Source organism: Lytechinus pictus, chromosome 13, assembly GCF_037042905.1.
Source record: "Lytechinus pictus isolate F3 Inbred chromosome 13, Lp3.0, whole genome shotgun sequence".
NCBI lineage: Eukaryota > Metazoa > Echinodermata > Echinoidea > Temnopleuroida > Toxopneustidae > Lytechinus > Lytechinus pictus.
In genome coordinates this window covers 17,164,838-17,186,087 of record NC_087257.1, presented here as the reverse complement: position 1 = coordinate 17,186,087, position 21,250 = coordinate 17,164,838, and the positions used below count along the sequence as shown (strand labels likewise).

The 21,250-nt window shown below is 36.6% G+C and overlaps 1 protein-coding gene across 27 annotated transcripts in view; it reads right to left on the bottom strand.

Moving 5' to 3' along the window:
* The window catches only part of LOC129274104 (histone deacetylase 4-like), a 61,088-nt gene that overhangs the window by 7,993 nt on the left and 31,845 nt on the right, over positions 1-21,250 (bottom strand). For 4 of the 27 annotated variants that reach the window (XM_064108393.1, XM_064108382.1, XM_064108386.1 and 1 more), the window contains 17 exons: positions 18,980-19,092; positions 18,324-18,458; positions 15,172-15,250; positions 14,302-14,431; positions 13,124-13,289; positions 12,274-12,507; positions 11,432-11,474; positions 10,023-10,154; positions 7,124-7,257; positions 6,212-6,261; positions 5,821-5,888; positions 4,664-4,767; positions 3,742-3,939; positions 2,708-2,827; positions 2,094-2,191; positions 1,460-1,578; positions 382-600 (listed from right to left, as the gene is read on the bottom strand). In XM_064108393.1, coding sequence (XP_063964463.1) covers positions 382-600; positions 1,460-1,578; positions 2,094-2,191; positions 2,708-2,827; positions 3,742-3,939; positions 4,664-4,767; positions 5,821-5,888; positions 6,212-6,261; positions 7,124-7,257; positions 10,023-10,154; positions 11,432-11,474; positions 12,274-12,507; positions 13,124-13,289; positions 14,302-14,431; positions 15,172-15,250; positions 18,324-18,458; positions 18,980-19,092 — 2,142 coding nt within the window. The remainder of the gene's footprint in view (positions 1-381; positions 601-1,459; positions 1,579-2,093; positions 2,192-2,707; positions 2,828-3,741; positions 3,940-4,663; positions 4,768-5,820; positions 5,889-6,211; positions 6,262-7,123; positions 7,258-10,022; positions 10,155-11,431; positions 11,475-12,273; positions 12,508-13,123; positions 13,290-14,301; positions 14,432-15,171; positions 15,251-18,323; positions 18,459-18,979; positions 19,093-21,250) is intronic. The other 23 variants (XM_064108383.1, XM_064108387.1, XM_064108388.1 and 20 more) reach the window with 7 other exon arrangements.

Here is a 21,250-nt window from a genome sequence, read left to right as displayed (position 1 = left end):
CAGGAAGTTGACTCCGGTTCAAAAAGCATAATACAGAAAAAAAAATTATTGTGTAAACCATGAATCAAATGAGAAAACAACACTCAATGAGAAAAAAAAACCAATCCTTATGGATAGGTGAAAATTAAATCAAGCGGTGTTTCACAAAGAGTTCAATCTGACAAAGTCTTTCTTAAGTGCCAAATTGCAAATGATATCAAACACGTAATCTCTTCATTTGATATACAGTAGAGTGCGACCCGCGAGACATATGACCAATGCGTTGAAATGTTATTTACTGCACACAACTTGTGAATTTCAGATTTAAGCGCCATTTTTAGTCACACTTATAACTTTGTGAAACACCCCCATGTTTGTAAGATACAATGATGGTTAACCTACATTGTATTTCAATGGTTCTCCGTATGCACTCGACAGCATTGGCATTTGGCGTTGCATCGAGTGTGTCTTGCGAGAGAGGGGCTGGGTCGTCGCCTAAGAGTGTCTGAGCGCATACTTCGGAGGCATCGCAGATTGCTGTTAGATCATAGCCACCTTCTAGAGCTAATACTACTCGTCCGTTGGCCAGTCCCATCAGCTTACGTGTCATGTATGAGAAACCTGCAAAGGAAAAGAGGGTGATTGTATGTTATATGTACGTTCTCTTACTCTTGCGAAGGCAGTGCATCATGGGATAGATGAAAAGGTTAATATGTACATTGGAATCCATCAGGCATCATCATTCCTGTTAACATAGTGGTCATTGTTAGCATTACCAACGTAAACATCATTGTCACTATCATAACTATCATTGTTTTGTCACTATTATCATCTGTATCGTCATTGTATCGTCATAATCAGTCAATATCACCATCGTCATCCTCATCATCATCATGATCATCATTGTTGCTGTAATTGTCATAAGTATCATCATCATAATCCCCATCCTTCACCTCATCATCATCATCATCATCATCATCACCATCTTCATCATCATCATCATCCTCATCCTCATCACCATAATCATCATCATCATCATCATCACCATCATCATCATCATCATCAACATCATCATCATCATCATCATCATCCTCATCCTCATCACCATCATCATCATCATCATCATCATCATCATCATCCTCATCACCATCATCATCATCACCATCATCATCATCATCATCATCCTCATCGCCATCATCATCATCACCATCGATCATCATCATCGTCATCGTCATCAATTCATCATCATCATCATCCTCATCACCATCATCATCATCATCATCATCACCACCATCATCATCAACATCATCATCATCAACATCATCATCATCATCATCAACATCACCACTACAATCATCATCATCATCCTCATCCTCCTCATCATCCTCATCATCATCGTCGTCATCGTCATCATCATCATCATTACCACCACCACCGCCACCACCACCACCATCATGCGATGAACAACCTGAATACTTACATGCTGGTGTAACTTTATATCCTCCGAGTGGATTGGGATGTCCTTTAACAGCATCAAAACCAGACGAAACAAGCACAACATCAGGAGAAAATTCCTCGGCAATAGGCAGGATGATAGACCTAAACCAACCAAACAAAATCATTAGAGATGGTAAAGTATTACACTCTAGTTCTAATACATGCACATCCAAAGCATTGATGGAGATCGTTGTGAATGGTTGAATAGTTGAAGCACAATCACTTGGCAAAGCATTTATCTGTATTTTCCACTCCCCACCCAGGTGTAGAAAATGGGTAGCCATGTAAAGCCGAGGTTATATTACGCAGCACATAAAAATATTGCATTAAGGGCTATGTAAATTCTGCATCATAATCATATAATCATCATCATCATCCTTTGCGACCCAGACTCTCCCCTCCCCCATCCAACAAAATGAATTAATCATGTTGAAAAATATAAATTTGTCTCCAAATGTCAGCTTTGTTCACATTGTTGACAGCCTCAGTGAGCACTAACCCTTCTTTTATTTTATCTCTTTAAGCTACAAGGCCCTGTCGTTATTACACTCCAGCTCCAATCAAAGTAACTTTCAAGACATCCATTTTAGAATTTAGACGTTTCATACGATGCATACCTGAATGCAGCTATATATTCCGCATCACCCATTGGGGGGTTCAGACCACCGTGGAAGGCAACGTTCACATTGTACCCCAGACCGGCTCCACATCCACACTGTCAAGTAAACATCATGAATAATATTTGTTAGTTTTTTTAGGGAAAACATCCACTCTTTTACAAAGATATCCAATGTGAAAAGACAAAAGTAGAAGTGAAAAAAAAACAAAGAATGAGGGAGATTCAGTACCCCAAAAGTACAAAATATGCCCCCCCCCCCTCCCTCTTCCCGTTCCAAATTATCCCTTGTAAATTATCATCTTTTCTACATAATAGGTAATATAGCACGAATAGAAACAAATGAAAGTGTTGAAGAATGGAGCAAAAAGCAACCAATATCAATAAACAAAGATTGTATGTTACAGGTGAATCTGCCAAAGTAAAACCTCTTCATACCACTGAAATCTGTTTCATTTAGGCAAAATTTGAGTAAAGAAAAATATATAGAGTATGACTGAATTACAGCTTTTAAATGTTGAGTGTATGAGAGCAAAAGAGGAACAGAGGGAGAACAAGTGAATTAGTGAAAGAATTTAAAAAAGAGAAAAAAGGGAAGTTGATGTTGTAATTTACCTCATCTGGTGCCCCTGTACCAGGAAAGAAGTTTCCGTTGTCATGACGATGTAATGAGATGTAGAGTACATGTGAGTCTTCATAGAAAATCTTCTGGGTTGAGTTACCATGGTGAACATCCTGGAAGACAAATAATGATATATAATTAATGATATAGCACATCTAAAATACACAGAACATACATATATTTTGTTATATTGTATGGACATGCAGTGCGACTCAATTGTTATTAACTGTCATCATTTGGAAAAGAAAGAAAACATCGACTGCTTCTCGGAGGCTAAAAATAGATGAGAATCAAACCCCCATGAGGAATAATCAATCATTTGGAGGTGAAAATAATTTGGTCTGCCCAATCAAATTGAGAATTTTGATGAGTCTGAGCTTGAGCCAAAGCTATTAGCTCAAGATCGATGGCAAAGGGGAACGATGGAATACAACTATTCAATAAACAACTAAGGAAACTTGTTGAGCTGTTTTAGCTTAACACGAGTGAAGAGGAAGAAAAATACATATATATTTAGCTAGGCAACAACTTTTGAGACTGTTTAACTCAACATCAATGAGAAAAGACTACTAACTTAGAGGAAAATACCTACTCAATCAAAACTGAGAAACAAGTTGAGTCTGAGCTACCTAGCTCAAGCTCAACAAAGAAAAAGTAAAGAAGACTGTAACAACCCAGTCAACAATGAGAATCTTGTTGAGTCGTCTGAGCTTGAGTCGAAGCTGTTTAGCTCAAGATCAACAAGAAATATAATGACGTAATATACCTACTCAAATAAAACTTAGAAAATTACTTGAGTCTGAGCTGCCCAGCTCAAGCTCAACAAGGAACGAGTAAAGAGAACTGTACCTTCCCAGTCTACAATGAAAATCTTGTTGAGTCTGAGCTTGAGTCAAAGCTGTTTAGCTCAAGATCAACAAGAAAGATAATGATGGAATGAACCCACTCAAACAAATGTTAGAAAACTTGTTGAGCTGAGCTGTTAAGTTAATTATCAACCAAAAAAGGAAAAAAGAAATTTCCTTACCCAGTCAACTATGAGAATCTTGTTGAGTCTGAGCTTGAGTCGTAGCTGTTTAGCAGCTACAGCGATTGAGTTAAAGAAGCAGAATCCCATGGCTTGCGACGTTTCAGCATGGTGACCTGGTGGTCTCACGATGGCGAATCCATTCTTGAGCTCACCAGTAGCTACTTTGAATGCCAACTCGATCACTGCTCCGGCCGCCTAGGGAGAAAATTATTTTTTAAAAAGGTGTATCATTCAAGCATTGTGATTGGTTAAAACACATCAAATGATGTTTCAACTCTTTTGTGCAATGCATTGCAGTGCAAAAACATGTGCAACGAAAATTGGCATTGCACGCTTTAGAAGACTATTGCTAGTATGAAAGAGTAGGAGGGCAACCAAATGTACCGTAAACCTTTTAAGGACTTGTGTTTCTGTGTTGATATTTTATAAAACAAATAATGCACTTGACCTATTGTGTATGTAAGCAAAAGCAGCGAAAGTTTAGTTTCTTTAGACGGTGCACCCTGGGTACTCCTCGCCTAAATACTTGTGCACAGAGCGGTACCTATCCAAAGAAATACCGCATGCACTTACTAATAAAATAATGAACCATTTTCCGCAAAAAAGTAGCTACTATGTACACATAAAAAATAGGCCTGTGAGTTTATGTTCATAGACAAATTTTGCATTCCTTTTCAACCTAACATTTTCAGATATTTTATGTTAGAGTTCTTTTACAATGGAAATTAGAGGGTGATATACTTTGCAAAGCAACAATTGAATCACGCCTGTGGGCACTGACAGCCTCTGACAGTCGCTCCCTTTTGGGCTGATTCACTGAAGTGGTCTAAGATTACATTAGCATGGATCCGAAGTGGAATAATCATTGAAAGCAGTATAAGCTTGGGCCAAAAAAGGGTCACCCCTTTACCATTCTTACCATTCTGACTGCTCCCGGTGAGTGGATGTCGTTCCAGACCGTATCCGTATCTACGCCCACACCTCCGCAGCCCAACCAGGTGAAATTCAACTTGGGTATGGATGCTAAAATCATATAAAAACATACATCATAAAATTACTTTACATAATTTGTCTTAATCTGGGTCTTTGTAATTTTGTATTCAGAAATTTGATTCAAAGTTCATTATCACAATGAACATAATTCACAAGATAATGATTTTTCTCACAACATACTTGCATACCTTTATTAATATTATTATCATTATCATTATTATTATTATTTTTTTTTATATTATTATTAGGCATTTCAAAATGCATGAATTATAAAATACAAATTACATAAACAATAGGATATACATGACATAATACAAAGGACCTGGAATAGAGATGAAGGGGCTGCCAGGGTTTGGAAAAGGTTAACTAAATTACCATGACCCACAGGTCTTCCTTCCCACACCCCTTTACCTCCATCCAGACCTTTTGTGTCTGTACATATTGTTTATTAGTGTAATATATCTTAATTACTTGCTTATTATTACTACGATTTGATTGGTTCGGTTTCTTTTTTTTTTTTTAACAGAGCTACATGGAAGACCACCAAGTTGGTGATATGTGCCACCCTGAATAAATATCACAAATAAACAAATAACTAGATCTGCTTTATATTCAAATGAAAGGGAAAAAAATAAGATTGAATGACAGGTTATATGTTTTTAAATTGAAGAAGAAAATGTGGACAACTAATAGATATGTTAAATGACATTAAAAAACATGAAAACTTGAATCAAAGTACTTGATAAAGATACAATACAAAGAGAAAAAGTACAAAGGAAGCCTGATGCACATTCGGAGATTATTTCTATACTTTATTTTAAAGTCAAAATAAAGCAGTAACTCCTTTTTCCCCATCGTGTTAATACTTTGCCAGCGACATTTACCCCCACCCCCAATATATTCTAAAATCTGCATGTTATGCAAATATAAATACATGGAAAGTGAAAATATAAATTGGTACATCTTGGAATATTAAATCATAAAAAGTAGGGATTTTTCTTAATTTGTATGTCACATAAATTTTCAATGATGTGAAAATTACAATATTTACAAGATTTAATCATAAAAAGTTAACAAAATTACCTTTCTTACGATCGTCTAACTTGGCTCTGTGTGCATGGCTGGTACCAAAGAATAACGTGTAGCCTTCACTGTAATACAAAGAAAACAAAACAATAACATTATAAGGTTTATGTGCTTATGGGTAAGTCTATATCTAAAAATGCAGAGTATTCATTCAACACACAGTTATGAGAACAGGTAATATTTAATTTATTGTCATAATTTCTTCTTCTTTTTCATTTTTTTAAATTCTTCATTAGACCACTATGATGGCAAAATGTAAAAAAAAAATCTGATATAAACACTACTTTACATCCCAACTCTGTTTAAGTGTTTCATATAATTTTCATCAAATTTATGTAAATAAATCTGTGCTGTGTATTTATGTTCATCACTTTGTAATATTCCTCACCTATGGCAAGACTGGAGCTCTTCTAATGATGCTTTCCGCGTCCGTATACGCTGTAATGAAAGAAATAAATATCAACACATAGCTTTTTAAACCAGTGAATCAAGACAAAGAGATTGAAGCTTTGCGATATCATATTAACAGTTTCCATAGTAACATCGCTTCCCAGCTTATCAATACCCAAGGTATTTCACAGACATCATCAGTGAATGGCAGCTTGTCAGTGGGTGTTCAATTGCTCATCAAGAGTACGTCCAGAAATCAAGGGTAAAGGGGCGTTGCAAGAAAGGTGAGTTGCAACTGAACATAAATAAACTACAACTTTGCATTAATCAAAGGACTTGTGCAATGGTATTGGGACGATTGATTTGGAATTGAATATAAGTTTCTTGCAATGCCCCATTAGGAGGTGTTCCAAGAAAAATAATTGCAAAATCATTTGCACATTTCTGTTGTAATCAGGGCTCCCTAACACAAAGATTATTGGTCAATCACTTAATAGACTGACCAATTAAGATCAATAATACATTATGTTGAATATATAATAATATGTTGAAAATACTGACCGGGGTCCCGTAACACAAAGGTTAGCAATTAATTGTACGTTTGATTTTCACGATTGATTGTACATTGTTGTCATTGGAATCAATCGTAGAAAAATGTTCTATCGTCATTGCTAAGCTTTGTGTTACTGGCCAATGGTGGGTGTTTCATAAAGGTGTTCGTAAGTTAAGAGCGACTTAAAGAATGACTGGTGAGCCTTAAACTCTTTAACTCGTAACTCTTCGTAAGACGGGGCCCAGATCAGCAAATAAAAGCAAGACTTGCGATCGATTGATTTGGGGACCCAAAGTAGGTTTGCAATTATCGCAAGTTCCTGCAGCGACCCATGAAAGCACTGTATGGAAAGCTCACCTCACATCTAGATACGATCCCTCTTTCAAGAAGCCGAGCCCAGATGCTTTGGAGGCGACCAGGATGTTCAGGGTGATTCTGATTGTTGTCACACAGACATTGGTGCTTCAACATCAACGTATCATACGCAAGGCCTAGCAACAGAATAATAAACAAGAAATATTGTTGAATATTGATTATAATCACACAAATATTGGTATTTCAACATCAACGTATCATACCCAAGGCCTAGCAACAGAAAAATGAACAAGAAATATTGTTGAATATTGATCTAATCACACAAATATTGGTGCTTCAACATTAATGTATCATACGCAAGGCCTAGCAACAGAAAAATAAACAAGAAATATTGTTTAATCTTGATTATTATCATACAGACCTTGCTACTTCATCATCAAATAATCATACACAAGGAATAGTATTAACAAAAATATAAAGAAGAAATGTCGTTAAATATTGATTGTTATCACAAAGACATTGTTGCTTATACATGTATCATAATGCATGTCCTAGCAAGAGAAAAAAAAAACATTAAAAAGGATATTAAAGAATTGTGATACATCATAGTCAGCTGGAACTAAAATCAGACCCAAAATTTTAGCATACAAACAGTACTGTCACACAGATGAAAGAACATTTTTGAATAATTTTACATAGTTGAGGGAATAAACCCGGGAATAAGGTGGAAAATTCATTCATAAATGAATTTTAAATATTCTGATTCTTCTTTTTAGAACAAGAGTAAATAAACAGGCTGAAAAAAAATTTAAACTCTAAAGCTTCGATCAAATATATTTTGATGGAAGTTAATATCATAGTCATCAAATACCAATATTACTGATACAAAGTTACATCTTGATAGCAATGAAAGACAATGTTAGCTTAGTTGATTATTTCTTCAACAATACACATGCACAAACCGTAAGCAAAATTGTTATGGATTTGATGCATAAAATATGTGGTCTATTCAATTCTAATCGGAGTAATTGGTAAGTTAAGATGGACATGGGTATTAAAGGAGAATGAAACCTTTGGAACAAGTGAGCTTGTGTGAAAACAGAAAAATATAAGAATAATCAAAACAAAATTTTGAGTAAACTTGGACGAACAATAGGAAAGTTTAATACTAACATTTGAATGCCGGCAATACCAAAGCTTTGGAGATCCTGCCATCGGCAATGCGACCACGATGTGTGATGTAACACTTGTACAATGCGCCCTTTGTTCACTTAAGCTTAATAGCGCAAACCATCTATGTTTGCTCATTCTTTTGAGTATTATTTTAAGTATCATTATTATCTAAAGTATGATAGTAAACATCAAGTCCATAATATATTTGTTGAAACCTCTAAATTACATTCTTTGATTTTTTCTGTATGCACAAAGGTTAGCTTGCTTTCAGGGTTACATTCTCCTAATACAACGTGATTATCAAGTCTTTGAATGAGAATATGTAATCATTAGTGGAATACATGTATGAAGAAGCCTCAGATGCTCTGCAAAACACAACATTTAAAGAAGACTTTAAAATATCCTAGTACACATTCCAATAAGCATTTGACTATTAACATGTACTGGTAATTTCCTATAAAAGATCTTGCAATAGTTGACAAAATGTGAGAGAATTTTTGAACTTTGGAAGATTTTCTAAGATAATCTTTAAAAAGTAAAGTTTATCCTATCAATTTATCCCAAAATTAGAGTGCTATCACTATACCTCAAAGCATTAATATTGTTTGACAGTTTCTTGAACCTTCTGAAGTGGTCTTGTTTTCTATATTTGAATATCCAAGAGATTCTTAAAGTGAACAGGTAAATCCCACATTAAAGGGGGACTGTCCTCACACATGAAGGCTCGTGCGTCAATTAGTTCGAGACTGTAGGGGATGTTGTAATTCAAGATGACTGCAGAGTGAGGCCTTTAACACTGATCTGATTTTCTATGAACCCCACTATATATATGGATGCAGGATTAAGTATTCTCGTGACGGAATAAGTTCATATGAATTAATGCCATCCATCTTCCATACAGGAAATCTGTATTTTCTTCATAAAAAGAATCCCTTCTCTTTCACTTTGTTTCCAATTTGTTATACATGTATATCTGCTCATTGAGGGATTTTTAAAGAAAACTGTATAAATATATATATATTTTTTTTAATTGATAGATATTTACATGCCATTTAATGTTTTTTTGTATGTTTATTTGGCTCCATGACATTTGCTCTGGCGTCAATTGCTCCACTGTAAATTCCACACACTAATGGCATGACCAACTTCAACCCTGGATTTAACTATATTCCCTTACCCTAAACCTATCATTCACCCTATTGCAACCCTAACCCTATATCTTAGACAAAATAAAGCCCGGAGCAATTCTCGCTGGAGCAAATGTTGTGTCACTGTTTATCAAAATGTGTACAGAGAACAGTTTCTCCCAACAAATAGTAAGCTATGTATACAGATTTCAACAAACAAGAAGCATCCTTTCTGAAGGCAAGCACGAAAATGATGCATGCCAATAACATGCAGCCATATGAATCAAGCTGTTACAGTAAAGAGTGGGGAAATCATCATGCAATATACATCTAAATCTTTGTGACACAACCCCCCCCCCCCCCCCCTTAACAGTTATCATGCAATCATTCTTCCTGTGATTCGATACGATTTTGGGCACGGTTTACTGAACCATATTTGCGAGCATGCGCCTATTGAAAAGAGGTTGATTATATAACAAGCAGGGTAGGGGGCAATGAGGGGTGTAAACACCATGCAAGGGGGGGGGGTGCATATGTCATATAGGGTGGGCGAAAGGGGCGTAAATACCATGCAAGGGGGTGCAACTACCATGCAAGGGGGTGCAACTTGCATGCAGGGAGGAGGAAGGGGGTGTATATACCGGTAGTAAATTTGTGTTGGGTTCGTTTGTGTTCATGGTGGTGGTGGTGGTGGTTGAGAGAGAGTGAATGGATACCAGCGGCAGCGGGGGAGCTGCGTACCCGCATCAAGGGACGATGGCCACCGTACATTCCTAAATAAACGATTACAAAGAAGAGATGCCACCAAACAATCCTAAATAATGATTACGAAGAAGAGAAATGCCACTATACACTACTAAACATGATTACAAAGAAGAAATGCAAACAGATTCTTTCCACACACTTGCAAATTAGGAAGGGGTCTTGCAAGAAACGCATTTGCACTTGATTGAAAAGTTAAACTTAATCAAGATTTGAATTTGATAGAGCAATTTTAACACAAGAACATCACTTTTAACTGCATGCAACAAACCAATGATTGATCACAAAAATTCATCCGATTTCAAGAAGTATGAATGATTTTGGAATCTTCAATCACTGTCAATTTTGATTGCGAATGATTGAGAATGATTGATATCTTTAATAACAAACTTGCAAATGATTGCAAATTTCTTGCAAAACCCTCTAAAGAGTAAAAGAATGGGACTGGAAATATACAACATGAATAGAAGAATACAGGCTTGATAAATAATAGGTGGAATGGCAATACCTTAAATCTCAATTATTGGTAAAATTACCGTTTCATAACATTTTTTAACAAATATTAATTCAAAAAATAGTTATGTAAAATTTTGTTTGAAAACATTGCCCTACCCCCCCCCCCCATCAATTTTATATAACTTGGATAGTAGAGAAACTGTTAAGTGAAAAGACACATTAACTGAATATGGCCAAAAATCATAATAAATAAAATCAATTATCACAAAGGGCATATTTTCCTTAGGAGCAGCATATTCTAATACATCCAACTGCCTAACTATTAAAATTATGCTTTCATTTTTCTTTGACATCTAGCTTGTGCTTTTTATTCATTGTATATTTTCTTAGAATTTGCATCTAGATTTTCTGAGTTTAAGTTGAGATTAATCCCACCATATGTCAGTTCAAGCAGGTGTGATTTGAAATTTGCGGAAAACAACATTTAAAAAATCACCATTTTCAATAGCATTGTTCAATATTCTGAACAGCTTCATGAAATATTCAATGATAAAAGCAATCTCCACATAAATTAATAAATGTATATATATATATATAAGGGCACTGCACAACAAGTTACCACAACCATACAATAAAGAAATAGTACAAATACATGTAGATAGAAGTGCTATAGATAGGGTGCGATGGCAATTTACGTGCTCAGGAGCACAGCAATGATGAAAGGGTCACACACGTTATAACCATATGCATAACTTTACATAACTTCAAATGAAAACTAGACTTTATAAAGTATTAGGAGTTGCTGATTTAGAATCATGATGAATGTTCTTACCGGTTTTGGTCATTGTTGAGGGTCTTAGCATGTCTAAATTATCCTGTAGAAAGAAAGAAAGTAAGGGGAAGGCAAGTATTTAGTTAAATGAACTAGGATATTTAAGAATTCTAAATGATCGCAGAATAAAAATATGATAACCTTTGACCTTGTAGCCTCAAAATCTTATCAGATCGCTGTCACTCCCATTCTAGAACCTACTAGAACTAGTCATGTTGATTTTATGCAAACGAAGGTATTCAGAATGTTAAGAGTAGTCATGTAGGAGACATACATGTATTCTCTGTCCCCTTGAAGAAAAAGGAGTACACTAATTGGTCAAAACAATGTTCAATACATACATAAAGTATAATTATTATTTTTGTGCTGCTATCAGGCAACTTCCTGGGAGATCAACGCTTCTGAGAACAATTCTCACATAAAGTTTCTCCTTGAGCATGTCTTTCCCCAGGGAAAGCTCGCCAGAGGGATGGTCTCCAAAAGTTCACCTGACAAAGGTAACAACTGAAAATCCTTCCAATACATCAATACTGTAACCTTGTAGAGCACACACATCCACTTTGCAGCATGCTCAAGGCGCTGTTGTCATTATTGCAGTGGTTTTATCCCAGTTGGCTATCCCATGGCATGCAATCATTTGAAGGAATAAAATTTGTGCCAGGTACCCGATTCCTTCAGCTGGGTTGAGTGCAGCACAATGTGGATGAATTTCTTGCAGAAGGAAATGAACACCATGGCTGGGGTTCGAACCACCAAACCTCTGACTGAAAGGTGAGTCAGAACCACTAGACCACAATGCTTGCCAGTCGATGCAAGAGTTGTCAAAAGAGACTCTAACTTACCTCTCTTGATTTTGATAACTCTGTCTCTGCATCCTCATCTTCATCCTCCTCCTCTTCTTCGGTGATGTCAATCGGCTCTTGTTTGATATGGATGGCATTTTTGAGAGCTTCTTTAGCTTTGGACGGTGATGGCATGTTGGGGGCGCCAGACGCGGTGGCTCCGGCCGCTGATTCTGATTCTTCCTCCTGTTCTCGCTCCTCTTGAACTCGTTCTTCTCTCCTTTCTTCAAGGAGCTGAAAGAAGAAAGAAGAAAAATTAACATACAAGTATGAATATAGAAGGCACTGTAGTATGACTGAACCAGTGATCGGAGTGATATATTGGGGAGAATTGCGCAAGAATTGTTTTAGGAATCAATTACTGTGAGAGATACAGAAAAAACCTCTTTGAATTAGACTGTGTCATTTCTTGGACTTAAAAGAGTGAAAACTGCACTTAATAGAGTGCCCTTGTATACGCCAAGACACTGCATGGTTTCATGCTCTAAATTCCACCACTAATCGAATTACCCACTTTAACCCTGGGTTGAACACTATACCCTTCCCTAAACCTAACATAAAACCCTATTGCAACCCTAACCCTACATCTTAGACGAAATTAAGCCCGGAGCAATTGTCGCATGAGCAACTGTCATGTCACTACACTGCATTGCATTCTAGAGCGAGGTCACATAACACAATGGATTGGCATTCCTTCAAAGCAAATTTCACATGAAATATACAAGAGAAAATTTGGCATCTACAAGGAATACTCCACAAACTGTGTCATTTTTATTTTATTTCTTTTGGGGGGGGGGGGTTACTGGGTCCCTTCTGAAAATTCTACCAAGGACCCATCATTAACACTTACCTTTTGATGAGCAAGATTGTTGAGGAGTTGATGCGGTTGCTGTAGTAACTGTGAATGATGATGATGAGAGAGTAACATAGAATGCGGTCGCTGGCTGGTAGGAGCTTGCTGGTTGTTAGGCAGGGGAGCAGAATGGGTCCTCACTAAGGGTCTGTGTGTCAGCGGTCTGAAACACAAATGTATCGCATTCAATTCAATTCTATTCATTTCCAATTCCAATTTTAAATCCAATCAAATTTCAATTCCAATTTCAATTCCAAATCAACTCAATTCCAAATCAACTCAACTCCAATTTCAAATTCCATTTCAAATCAAAATTCAAATACAATTCAATACAATAAAAATTCAATTCAATCCAATTCAATTCAATTTAGAGCAAAATTTTCCTTAACACTCCAAGGTCAGATTTCACAAAGCTTAATGACTGAACAAATGATTTTCATGATTAATTGTGCACTGTGGTCAATGCAATTGATCATAAATCTTCATTAAGCTTTGTGTTAATGTCCCTTTTCCTCCTGCTATAAATAATCAGGATATATAAAGGAATCATGTATGTACACTACAATATCTTAGGGTCGTCCAATAAGGAAGTTCAGACAAATAAAAAATCTGACATACTTTAGGACATTTAGTCATGATTCAACAAACCGCCTAGTGTAAATTAACATGCAGTTTTATACATCTACAAATCGATAAGACATTTTATCCTAAGTTGCACTTAGTCATGAAAAAAAAAGGGATGGGACTATTGTTTTAAAAACAGACCATCAAAAATGAAGAAATATCTCCTACCTTTGTGACATATCCCATTGGTTTTGCTTATACAGCAATGTTTCATTTATTATTTATATTTTTGTGTCTTGCATGTATGTGAGCAAGCCTCTGAGATTTATGTGGATTCTTCCCTACTTGTCAAAAGGAAGCAAGTGACACATAACCAGAAAGCCTTTAATAAGTTCATGTTTTACAAATTGACTGCTTCTTCCATGGAAAGTTTCCTGGCAAGAAACGCTGATCCTGCTACATGTAAGAGATATGACCGGTTTCTCATCACACTAATACATTCACATCCACGTAAATGACAGAGATGTTTGCTCTTTTATCAGGAATTCCACTTTTGCTACTTGCTACCTTTTTGTCAATGTATGGTAGGATTGTATAATTTAGCATCATACCTGATTGGTTTTGGATGGATTCCGATTTGAGCAGCTGACATGGCGGCTGTCTGTGCCTGCTGGTAGTCCTGAAAGGTCATACCACCTAAAAGGGCAGGATTCATACCAGCTAAAGATAGAGACGCACCTGCTGGGAGGAAGTAGAAAGATTTACATTAATAGAAACCCTCCAAATAGCAACCATTATCATTATCGTCATCATGACCAAGCATTGATCGCTTCGCAATCATCATCGAGGTCATCATTGTAGTCAACATTATCATCATTATCATCATTATCATCATCATCATCTTCATCATTAACAACATAATCATCATCATCTTCATCATTAACAACATAATCATCGCCATCAATTCCACCACCACCGACATAAGGATGATGATCACCATCATCATCATCACCACCACCACCACCAAAACCACCACCATCTCCAATACCATCACCATCTCCAAAACCACCAGAACCTGCATTATGATTGTAGCGAGACAACAACCACCATCAACCCCACCAGCACCATCATCATCACCCTATCACCACCACCCCAACTCCCATCACCACCACCATCCCATCCTCACCCCCATCACCACCCCCATCCCATCCCATCCTCACCCTCACCATCACCACCACCATCCCCATCATTACCCCCACCACCACCACCCCAACCTACACCCCATCACCACCATCATCTCCCCCACCCCCACCCCCACCACCACTCCACCACAATCCCATCCTCACCCCCACCACCACCAACGCCACCACCATCCCCATCATCACCCTCATCCTCACCACTTCCCCATCCCCATCACCACCACCACCACCACCACCGACCTACACCATTACCACCCCCAACCACCATCTCCAAGAACTTACCAGGCACTGTAGGAAGGTATGGATTGAGAGGAGCAGCACCTAACATTGCCGCTGTAGGTAGACCTGGTTTCACAGGACCCTGCAAGTACATGACAGACAGATATAACATTAAGATTGAAGAGAAAAAAGGTCTAACAATAGAAGAAAATTTATTCTTAGTTATGTTTCATGATCAAATGGTATATGGTTCATGGAAATTCTTTTTTTCCATTACAATAATTTTATTGGTGACCCTACTCACTAGTGAATGTCTACTTCATCTGATGTGCTGCTTGACAGAAATATTTACAGATATGAGCTGCAAACACTCAATTCCCTAGCAGACGTTTTTCAAAGGGTAATCAAAATAAATGTTGACAAAAAGTTGAAATTCACTGATAGGGTCACAATATTCAGATACCCGGTTTATCAATAGGACATACAATACATAGTCAGAATGATACAGATAGTTGGAGGCTATTAAAACAACCTTTCATGTATGCAAATTAAAACAATGAGAAAAAAAAACATTCTCAACATTCAATATATGAATGAGTGTTCCAAATTTTCAAAATTAGGTGTATCTTATCAATATACATGTAGGTGCATGTGAATAGTTTTTCTAGTATTCTAAACCAGATTTTATTTACTTCCACGTAAGGACGAATCCATTCCAGTTTATTAAGAGGAGAGACATAAATTTAAAATTGAGACATATGTAGTGACATGTAAAAGTAGACACAACATACTCAATCAATCATGAATTTCAACAATGCCCAAACTGGTTTATAATACTATCAACTGCAGTAATATATTTTACATGTATGATACAACTTAGTCCACACTTTATCAATAATCAAGCGAGATTGTTCAACACTTTATCAAGCGAGATAAACTTCCCATTAAAACCTGAATCTGTTTGTTTCATAAATAGCCAGGCAACTGACAAGATGCTCTTATTATAACCCACCACCCCATGCCAGCATCCAAGCCCGCTTGCCAAACGCTTTCCCTTCAAAACAAAAACAATAAATAAAACCCCCTCTGCCAAGTTTGAACGCAGCCACTGGTCTTCCGTCCTATCTCCTGTGGGCATTGATGGTCTTGAATTACATTATCAATGTAGGCAACGAGCCAACATTAATATTATCATCCACAATAACTACATTGAGTCTGAAGATGAGGGTGAGCTTTGAATAGAACATCAAAGGGGTGGTTCATATATTTGACATGACACATCCGCATATTTTCTTGTTTGCAATTGTCATGAAAACAATGCGAACTTTGTAGATCAGGACCTCATTTTGTGGGACTTTCCAGATATTCTGTCTGAAGTGAAAATGTCTACTTCATCCAACAGCTACCATAGTAACAGTGAGACAATTGTGCTTCTCATCCAATCAAAATCAGGGAAAGTTGCCAGACAGGGGGGAAAAAATTACACAAGGGCTGGGGGCGATATAGCCCCTAAAATGCTCAAAAGAACCCTGGAATCTAAAAGAAAAAAAAAGCCCTGGAAATCCTCATTCATCGATCATCGTAATGTTAAAGCTTATCCAATGTTGCAGATTTAGGCAGTAAGTTGTGAAAAGAAGCAACCGAAAACTTCAAAAAAATAGTTTTTCGCCTGGCCATTATGGTATCTGTAAACTACTATCTGAGCCTTGATTTTGATTGGCTGCTGAGACTCGACTGTTGCCACAATAGCAGTTATCATAATCATACAATGTCCAGCTAAACCTGCTCTAATAGCAACCTATTTAGGACAACCTGTCTAGAAAGACCATGAGACTGGCTCCCCTTGGATAGTATTCCCGATTGAAATGTGGAAATAAGACCACCTGTTCAGAAAGACCATTTTGTTGATTCCCTTCGAAGGTCTTTAGACATACAGGTTTTACTGTACAAGATTTAAGTTTAAAGATCCATGATTTCAGCTTCAGCAATTCTATCAATCCCCTTCAATACCTTGCACTTCTTCATTAGCAAACCACATCGGATTTTAATCTTCTCCACAAATTCTTTTACAGCAGATAAACTTTCACATTTATACCTTGGTAGATCAAAATACACCTTCATTGTATTAGAGGTGTGGCCCGGTCAAGTGTATCCTCACACCATTTCCTATATGTGGGGCAAGGTTGGCTCTGTATACCCACACCATTTCCTATAGGTGGGGCAAGGTTAAAGCATTACCTGCCATTGTGTAATCTAAAATTGTCTGCACTGCCAGTCTAACACAATTACTTTCTTCCTTCCTCTCTTTCCTAGTCCCATTCAAACCCGATATATCCTCCTTCTTTTGGCAAGAACTCAAAATAATTTTGCCATCCACAAGGATTTTCATCGAACTCTTTCACAAAAATCCTTTCACAGGCCGGTGACTGTAAACCACAACTCCAGGAAACTTGCAACAGTTATGAATTTCTGAAGTTCCTTTCAATGAAGTCCAAGTATACAACCCTGGCCTACATAACAAGTATTGACCTTTCGATTGCTCGGTGATAAAGCTCAATTCATTCATGTGGCATTCACTGAAGTCAGCCCGGCATGGCTTTGCAAATCTTTTTTTTTTTTTTTCAATTTTTACTAAATATGAATTCATAATTTATCTTTTCTTTGTCTGGCTGGAAAGACCTGCCTTGCCAGTCTCCATGGTGACATGCACCGGTAAACAATTATTGCATAAAGGGGATTGTGCGATATATTCTCAACTGTTGTCCATAAGCTTGCATGCCTCTGGGCAACAGTATCAAATTTTTCTATTGCAAGCTCTGGCCTCTGGATAACCATCTCTTCAGTGTAGTCCCACATATTTAATTCTGAGTGCAGGGCAAGAGACACCAGGAGGAATGCTTAATATCATTAGGGACGTAGTCAAGGTTAGTACATCCAAGTCACGAGGCCACTAAAGAAGACCTTCTCCTGCATGACTCTGCCCAAGGCCGGCAAAATATGGCCGAGGCCGGCCTCGACTTCATACCTGAATATTATCATTTTGCTAATTTCAATAACTTAAGCAAACTTTGGTTATTATAGGTACAAGCTGCTAAAGCATTACAAATAATCTCTTTCAATTACTTTGAGACAATGTCTTCTACAAGTCAAGCTAACTCCAACTTAATTTTTTACTATGATTTTTTTTTTTCAACTTTAATACTTGGGTTTCTTACCAGAGGTGGTGAGTGTTGTGGATTGTTTGCAGCAGGAATTCCAATAGATATGTTAGGTAGAGACGGTGAGCTGTACAGATCGCTTGCCACACAAAACCTCTGTTTCATCATCATCTTAGGGGCACTACTTGCCTCCTGAGTAGAAAAAACAAAGATTACGAAATTAATCTTCTTAGTTACAGTAAACTACCAGTTTACCTGTTTCACCAGAGAACAATAGATTCAGTTGACCGAATCTATTGTTCTATGGTGAAACAGGTAAACAGGTATTCAAAGAATTGTGACTGGTAGTGTAGTATCCAGCACTTGAGTGATATCAAGATTTATAAGTAGTGAAAAAACATATTTTTTTCAAAATCAATATGATAATGATTACATGTATGATGATTTTGATGATTATGGTGGTGTTGATGATGATGATAGTGGTGGTGGTGGTGATAATGTTGATGAAGATGATAGCGACAATTTGTTGATAATGTTACTGGGAATGACTATTAGTTTGTAGAGACAATCACAATGACCATCACCATTACAATGACAATAATAATCACAATACTAATAAACAAAAATAATAACATTAACAAATATAATGATGACAATTATTTTAATAATTTCAGTTAGCAATCAGTTGTTACAATAGAAACAATAAGTTGTACCTCAGGTAATGCTGCAACAGGAACTCCATTAGGACTATCGGCACCGCCAGCAGCTCCAGCGCTAAGAGGTGAACTCGGACCAGATCCAGGAGCGCTGTTAGATGATGTATCTACTGTGAACAAATGAAGGCAATCATATCTTAGATAACATAATTCAACAACATACAGTAAATTATAGCACATATGCTGCATATCGACTATTATTTGGTATTCAATCTTCTCATAGCCCATGGACAGAACAAGAATATGTTAGTTTACATTCAATAGCATGAACAATAAACAGAAAAATAAAACACTCTGACTTTTGTCAACAATGAAATATGCTTTCAGAGGCAGGTTAAAGCACAAGAGGATACCTCCAATGTTTTATACACAACTGTATCTTTGAATATCCCTAATAAATCTGTATACAAAAATCACCTTTATTTTAATCCATAATCCATTCTAATACTGAATCAAAATTACATACATTGTACATGTAGCATTCACATTGAAATGTTACAAAATTATCTCAAACTTGCAATATATCAGGAGGGGCGGGGTTATCTCTCAACCTAATAAGTCAACATACTTTGGAAATCCCCAAAAATGTATATTCCAAAATTAATTTTGAAGAAATGTCTGTGAATCAGGAATTTAAACATTTCTTTTAAAAAATAGAAGACATGACAAACATGAGCTTTCTCAGTTAAACCAAACATTGGACAGTGTCAAATGGCATCCACTGACAAACATCTCAAATTAATAAATTATGAAAAAAACACAACCAAAACCAGGAAGTTTCAACATGGCTTGTACATGTATAAAGCCAGAAGAAACCATTCTGGACACCATCATCACCTGCCTCAAGATGCCCATAATAGGTTAAACATTTATTGTGGGATATGTCCATAATAGGTGATCATTTTGGATGTTTTTAATATAATTTGTAATGAATATGCCCTTTATATATTCAGTGGGCCTTTATTCCATATGCTCGAGCGCTCTATCAAGGGCTATGCTAAGGAGAGGGTAATAGCATGCAGTGCTTTGAAACATTGTCCTTATTAAAGTGTTGCATATTATCATTATTAGTTTTTGCATGTTAATGCTTCCATGGTATAGCCCCATATCCTTTGACTACAAAATCAATAACTCTACATTGATCAGCCCACTCGTACTGAAGTTCAAGCAACAAGGAGGTCATTTGCTGTAATAATCCCATCAATACCAAAACATATGGCAAACAAATATATGGCTTCTTCTGTTTTACGTCTGAACTCCATGAGAAATTAAACTTCTCTCCCTTAAAAAACGGGGGATTTGCTCAATATATAATGACCTCAATAGGCCTACCCTACACTATCCACTTTATACTTTCTAATTTCATTTCTTATTAAATTCATATTCTATTAATTCATACTGTATACACTTGTAAGGGCATGCTCAACTGTGTTCTATACACTATAAAGGAAGAGATTATTGTTAATATACCAACAGTTGGATCTATAATCTATTACTATTCATTTGCATAGGAGGGAAAGGGTAGGGGTAATAAAATATATATTCCATGTTGAGGGGCTTTCCTGCTGTCATTATACAAGTGAGATGATGAAACTGAAAGTGTGTTGACCTTTGGATGTGACTTGGCATCTATCTGAGCCAGGAAGTTTCAAATCAAATGTAGTTTCCTTCATCTCATACATGTAGCCATTCTACATGTACATGAGAAGCACCTTTGATCACAAACGACATCATGAGAATCCCCAAGCATTGAATAAGTGTTTCAAATATCATTACATCAATTCTGTACAATAGTGGGATAGTGTACAATGAGAATGTACGATTCTCATTTCCCCTGGTTCATTATTATTTTGTACATCAGCAGCTGGTTCGAAAATCTAATAGATCTACATACATGTATACTTGAGTTATGAAGCCCCAAATGTAACCCTACACTGTAAAAACGCTGTTTAATATTTTAAGCACGTTGTTGAAGCCCGTCACTCTAACAACTATTGCTTAAATTTTTTAAACAACTGCTTTAACTTTTTAAACAACTGTTTAAACTTTTTAAACAACTTGTTTAAAAAGTTTAAACAATTAAAAAAGTTTAAACAACTTGTTGTTAGAGTGACAGGCTTAAACAGCGTGCTATTTTTTTTTACTGTGTAAAATTCTTCTTAAAGTATGCCATTTCTTAAATCATGGCTCACTTAAAATTTCAAGTACACATATCATCCTGTATGTACATCATTTGTATATTGTATGAGGAGCTGGTTCATAAAACCA